Raw genomic sequence first — 7,269 nt, forward strand, 5'->3', positions numbered from 1 at the left:
TTGCCATTGTGATAATATATATTAATTGAAATGTTTTTAATATCTCCATTACGTTCCTGAATAAAAAAAGGCTTCTTGTAGAGTTTGTTCCAAACTTTTTTGAGGAAAGTTCATATTCCTGCAACATATAAGAAGTACAGATAATTTGTTGTCAAAATGCTGTTAAGCTTTTACAATAATGAAAAGTGGATTTCACCAGATTGCCTATCTGCCAAATCAAAACGTAATCATGCACAATTCAATGATAACTTAAGAAATCTGAGCATCACTTTCTTATTTTCATTTTTCTTGATTAATTATCGAACTGAACGATCAGGTAGGCATATATTGTCAACCAAACTTGCCAGAAGCGCAAAATAACGCAGAATAAACATAAAATCCATGTTCAGCAAATGGCTACGTTACTTTATCAGGGGGGGGGAGAAAACCCTGCAGTTATCAGCGGGGGGGGGGTCAAAAATTGTCAAAAATTGGTAACGTAGTTTATGAACGGTCCCTAAGTTCGTTTGCTCATTCAATCAAATATAAAAAATACATAGCGTTAAAGAGTCCTTTAAATTATCATACGGACTGGCTCAGTATATGTGACCATCTACGAAGAAAGGGACCTGATACTAGCAATGCTAATTTTGAATTTTTTACACCAATTGATAGTTTTTGAATTGTTCCTTCGAAAGAAGTATTAGATCTCTTTCTTCGTGGACGGCCTCATATTTAGGCAAGAGAATAAAAATGTACTTACTTCATCATCATCATCTAGGCGTACTCTCTTTAAAGCCACGATCTCATGTGTTTCTCGATTTTTCGCTTTAAAAACAGTGCCATAAGTACCTGCATATTTTAAAACACATTAAATAATGATATAACATTTTTTAATGTTAATGATATAATTTTTTAATTTTAATGATAAAACATGGCATAGAGGGTGTATGGGCATTTTATATATCAAGTAGCTGTGTAAGTCACAAGTTTTACAGTTGCGAGACTATTTTAACAGCAAGCGAGATGTTGCGCTCTACAACGCCATCTGTAAAGCGGGTCTCTATTACACGCCCTTGAATTTGTTTCCAGAGTAGGCCTAGAATATCAGTGCAAAAACCATAGAGGAATTCTATGACCTGTTTCCAAAAATGAAAGGATTTGTCATTGCGATTCAGAACAGAATATTCAGCATCAAAAATGATCGCAAACACATATAACATCAAGACTTGGTTGACGGGTACTGATTATCTGAAGCTGAAGACGAATCCATCTAGCACATTATTGATGGTTGTCGCATAATGGCTCCGAGAGAATAAACGCACAGAAATAATGATGTGGCGGGCATTACATATCGATAACTTGCCCTAAACCTGGGACTCTTGACAGAATGGATCCCTTTCTACAGATATATTCCAGTTCCCGTTTTAGAAAATGATGATTACATCTTATATTGGGACGTTACTATCCAGAAGGATCATTATATCCAAGCTAATCAACCTGACATCCTAATGCGATTCTCGTACTATCATTGACACTAAATCATTCAAATCGAACCTGCAGATAGTCTCAAACCGGCCAAGCTATTTCGCTTGAGAATGCTCTGAAATTTCTATCGATAGGGTAATATAATATGACAAGTAAATGTAAAACGCATACAATATTTACGCCGAACCAGTGTAATTGTACAATTTTCGGCAAACTTACTCCGAAAGTAGTACCTTGTACGAGAGATGAGGTGGGAGATTCCGCATGTAATGGAATAAGAGACTCCGTCGGTAATGGCTGAAGTTAGAGAATTTTTAAAATGAGTTACCACCGGAGTTACAATTACAGGAGTTACCATGAAGATAAATGGTGTACTGTATATTTATTTACCACTCAAATACTAAATGCTTATTGTATCATTATTCTAATGAGTCAAAATTATTAGTAAGTAGTTAGACAATAAAAACTAATGATTTATTTATAAAATAAAGTTCAAAATATCATATTGTTACATAGTTATTTATATGCGATACACCATAAATTATTACTTATAATTTTAATACACTACCGGAAAAGTTTATGTTCACTTCATTTTTTTAATAATGTATAAGTTCATTTTATTTTAATTATGACAGAGCTAAACTTTTTTCTTTTTAAAACGTTGAATGCTCTCAAAAGTCAAAATTCTGTATGAAATCGAGCAGAGGATAAAGCCAATTTGTTCATTTTTTAAATACATATTGCAAAAATAGTGTAAATTTCTAATATTTTCTTAAATTTCAAGTAATATCCGAAATAAAAAACATTTTCTGATAATAGTAGGTTCTTTTTAAAGCTATTTTTCCACAGTATCGTGGGAGCTTATGAGCATAACTCTATTTTTAAAATCCTATTGCAATGCATAAGAGCTTAAATGTGTAATAAAATAGTTCGAGATAATTGAAATATATTATCTGCGTCAAATCAGAGTAAAATTAAATAAATATATATTTTACTTATTAGAAAGAATATTGCAATTCTTTCAACTCTTTTGTTACAATCTTAAGTTCTTGCACTATCATTAGAAAATTTTTCAGATATATGCCCATAAGCTGTCGTAATACTGTGGAAAAATAGCTTTAAAATAAACCCTAGCACATTAAAAAATTTCGATGATTTCGGATATTACCTCAAATTTCAGAAAACATTAGAAATTTACTTTATTTTTGCAATATCTACCTAGCAAATAGACAAATTTGCTTCATCCTGGGTTCATTTTATAAAGAATTTTGAGAACATTCAACTCTTTAGAAACAGAAAACTTTAGCTCTGGCATTATTAAAATTAATAATAAATTATTTGAAAAAGAGGCGAACCTAATCTTTTGACCGGCAGAGTATATTATTAATTATACTATCTTAAATTTTGCTTTAAGGCCATGTGATGAGTGGGTCACGTGACCGGATTCCTACCTGACCCTACTTGTTTAGTATCCCAAATTTTCAACATATAATATTTTTTTTACTGATTTATAGTATTTTAGAACGAAATTTGGGATATGATACATATATTTGAAGAAAAAAAATACAGTAGGACTCGTCGGATCGAGACGAACCAGGTCTACACTTTCGATCAGGCAGGTTGCAGAAAGACATCTAGCTACACCTTCTGGTAGTGACGTATCTTAAAATGTATAAGGCCCGAAATTTTCAGCGGCCATTACAAGCCGGTCAATTTTCATGCATACAGCACTGACTTACGTCGCGTGGAGTCTGCTGCGTTTTTACGCGCGTGCGCCTACCTATCACGTTCAGTGGAGAAGTTCACGAGTGGGGACTACATCCCTCCGAGGATTTCGATGCGACGAGTCCCGTTGCAACAAGTCCTACTGTACTTGCAAGAACTTCAATGTTTCTTATTATTGGCGTTGTTTGTCAAGCAAAAGATTAATTTAATAAAAATTCCTGAACATTTCAAAATGTTACAAACTTTTTATTCATAGCTTTTTACAATATTATTTTTAATTGTAAGATTTAAATGAACGATTTCTCTCTTGCCTTAAAATTAGAATCATATAGTTTAAAAAATATAACTAGAATATACACACAAAATACTGCCATAAAAAATAGAGTAATTCAAATAAAATAGAAGAAAACAGTAATATAAGTACTAAATATTTGAATGTAGCATAGACGATTGCAAATTCCTAAATATTAAACTGCAAACGGTTCCACAAGAGTCGTAAGTTAAGGAGATATATGGCCGAGTTTGATCAGTAGATTTGATAAGAATCAAATAAATCCTTTCTTCAAATAAAAGAGAGGCGTCAATTAGCGTGGCAGATGGAGAAAGGAAAAATGGGATGAGAGTAACACGAAAATGGGAGTCTGGGGGGCAGATAAATTACAAGAGTTTAAGCAAAAGATGGAAAAGGAGAAGGTTAGTAGTGAAAAAGAGGAGAGAGTAAACTCGTTAATTTAACGGTTGAAAGGGTCGACTGAGAAGGTAAAGGATGAGCTGGGTACTAAAGGAGAAAGAGTAAGGGGAAAGAGAGGCTGGTGGGACGAGGAATACTGAGAGAGTAGAGAGAGAATGAAAGAGTTTGTAAGAAAATGGAGAAAATGGGAAATGGAGAAGGAGGAGTATAACAGGAAGAAAAAAGAACATGAGAAGATGCTGGGAACAAAAAGACAAAGGGGCAAGGAGGAATATAAAACAGAAGTAGAAAAAGTGATCACAGAAGGTAGGGTGTGGGATGTGATAAATAGGGATAGAGGGGAAAGGAAGGCAGCTAATGAAGAAATAGAAATGGAGGAATGGACGGGTTATTTTAAGGGTCTATTAGTGGGAGAGCAAAATGAGATCCAAGGCGAAAAGAGTAGGATGGTCCAAGGAGAAATGGAGGAAGGGAACGAAATAACAAGAGAAGAAGTGGGTGAGGCAATAAATAGGTTAAACAGAAAAAAGGCGACAGAAGATGGGATGGCGAAGGAAGCGATGAAGTATGGAGGATAAGGGGTCAGGGATAGGATCTGGAAGATCCGCAACAAGGCCTGCGAAGGGGAAGGGTTAAAAATAAAGGGGAAAAGAGTAGGATGGTCCAAGGAGAAATGGAGAAAGAGAACGAGATAACAAGAGAAGAAGTGGATGAGGCAATAAATAGGTTAAAAAGAAACAAGGCGACAGAAGATGGGATGGAGAACGAAGCGATGAAGTATGGAGGAGAAGGGGTTAGGGATAGGATCTGGAAGATCTGCAACAAGGTCTGGGAAGGGGAAGGGTGGCCGGAAGAGTGGATGACAGGACTAGTGGTACCGCTTGTCAAAAAAGGGGAAGAAAAGAAAGTAGTGAAATACAGAGGAATCACCCTCATGCTAGTCGGTTATTAAATATATGCAAAAATCTTAAGAAACAGGTTGGAGAGTGAGGTAGAACAAAAATAAAGTATCCCACACAATTAGATGGGATTTTGAACAGTGATGGGAACTAAAGACAACATATACGTACTTAACTACTTACATAACAGAAATCTGGAAAGAAAGAAAGGGAAACTAGTCGCATTTTTCGTATGTTTCAAAGCAGCGTTTGACTGATTGGCAATGAAATAGAGGGCTGTAGAGGAACAGTTGGAGGAGAGGATAAAAGACATTTTTTACCGAAACCAGGATTAGGGTGAAAATAGGAAAGAAAGGAGGGCAGGTTTTCTGGACAGGAAGAGGTTTAAGGTAAGGGTGCCCGTTGAGTCCTTTACTATTTAATATGCTGCTGGCAGACTTAGGGGAGAAGCTAAAGAAGCAAGAGAAAGGAGGAACGGTTTTGGGTAATAGCAACCTATACTCCCTAGCATGCGCGTACGATGTAGTTCTGTTAGCAGATGATGAGAAGAGGATGTACCTAATGATGAGAATCTTCGAATAGTATGTGGGAGCAAACGATTTGACGGCGAACGTTGATAAGACAAAGGTGATGTGCTTTAGAAATAGAAAAAGGATTTACGTTTGGAAGATGAACGGGCAAAAAGTGGAAGTAGTGGAGTTCTGTTACGTAGGTTTTTGGTTTGAGGCAGTAGGGGGAAACGAGCTGCAGGTGGGGAAAAGTATTGAATGTGCAAGTAAAGTGATGGACCAAGTATGGGGTATAGGAAAGAGAAAGTTCAAGGACGAACGAAAAATGAGGGTATGATTTTTTGATGCATTGGTTTGTGCGGTGTTGTGTTATGGAGTGGAGATGTGGGGTTGGAAAGAACATAAGAAAGTAGAGAGCACGCATGGACGATTTCTGTGGTGGGTAATGGGGGTTAGCTGGAGTTGCCTAAGATACATGTTAAGGGAAGAATTAGGGAGGGATAAAATGGTTACTAGACAAATTAAGAATCTCGAGGTTTTGAAGAGAAGCTGAAAAGGGGGGAGGGATGAAGAATAATACAAGCATGTTTGGGAGAGATTCGAAACAATGAGGTGAGAAGCAATTTGGGAAATTCAAAATGGGAGGAACAAAGGAGACAAATTATAAGGTTTTGTAATGCACGAGAAGGGGTTATAAAGTGGCAGGACATAGATTTAGTGCAATTAGTAAAAAAAGGAGAAGAGAGGTGGAGACAAATTATAGATTCATGGTACAATAAGTGGTATTTGGTGGTCAAAGTGTTGACGGGACCAGAATATCTGCAAAAAATAAAGATGGAAGAAAATGGAGTAGGGTTGTATGGTTTAGAATGGGAGAAGGAGTCAGAGCATGCAGGTATTGAATGGATAAAGAGGAGAATTTATGTAGAGTATGTGGATACGAAATGGAGTGATGGGTACATGTATTGGAGAAATGTGCATAAGAGGAAGAGGGACAGTTGAGTGTGGACGAGTGTGTAAAATGAATTTTGGATGGTAATGGACAGGGAGTGATGTGGGTGAAGAAATTGGTTAATTCAGGGAAAGCAAGGGCATAGGGCAGAGACAAACGGGTTATCCCGAAAAAAGGCAGTAAACTTGTTTACAATATCGGGGAAAATGTACATTTATAGTAGGAGGAAACGGAAGCCCTTGAAGATGGACCTAATGTTACTATTTTTTATACTACGTATTGCGAAAGAGTCGAATATAAGTAGTAGTGATTCTAATCAAATCTACTAATTAATCAACAAGGTCAGTAACGTTCTGCATACTATGAGCTATTTGACTTACATTTTGGAGAAGTACGGTCATATCACGAGCAAAGACATCGGAAATGGGATTAACAACAGTAGAAGATTGGTTATTCTTAAGAACCAACGTAATTTCGAATAGAAATATTTATAAATGATCAACAGGATGTATCCACAGAAATGTATCAACAAGTTCAATGTACTGCAAAACAGGTTGTTAGTAAAGAAAAATCAATGTAGAGAATTTAAATTTAAAAAATGCTTTAAAATATCTTAAATGTCGAAATCCCGGATGAGGTGGCTGAAACCTTAGCACTGGGTTGGAAATTTGGTATTCCTTTCAATGTCAATAAGTTACCTATCAATAACATGGTTACTAGTATAGAAAATTGTTTTAAAACTGTAGAGCATGAAGATCAGAAACTTCGCATCAGAAAAAGTTACTCAATCCCAAACTATAATCTAAATAATATTTTCAAAGTCTTGAAAAATCTGTTATACTTGTTAAAATTTTTGAAAAGGCTAATAAAGATTTAGTTTTTATAAATGCGGACAAAAGCTACATAACTGTAGCACCTTATAGAGAAAATTACGAGGGTGGATTGATAAGTTTCCGGCCTGACCAAGAGATGGCGCCACTAGGCCTACCTTGAGGTGGCGTTCTATAGTACCATCCTTAGATAGCT

General features: G+C 36.0%; 1 protein-coding gene across 1 annotated transcript in view; it reads right to left on the reverse strand.

The window, feature by feature from the left end:
• LOC117174757 (cyclin-dependent-like kinase 5) overlaps positions 1-7,269 on the reverse strand; it is a 125,496-nt gene that overhangs the window by 81,079 nt on the left and 37,148 nt on the right. Inside the window, exon 2 of the mRNA XM_033364105.1 lies at positions 743-831. Within this exon, the coding sequence (XP_033219996.1) occupies positions 743-831 (89 nt within the window). The remainder of the gene's footprint in view (positions 1-742; positions 832-7,269) is intronic.

This window comes from Belonocnema kinseyi, chromosome 6 (genome assembly GCF_010883055.1).
Source record: "Belonocnema kinseyi isolate 2016_QV_RU_SX_M_011 chromosome 6, B_treatae_v1, whole genome shotgun sequence".
Lineage (NCBI taxonomy): Eukaryota > Metazoa > Arthropoda > Insecta > Hymenoptera > Cynipidae > Belonocnema > Belonocnema kinseyi.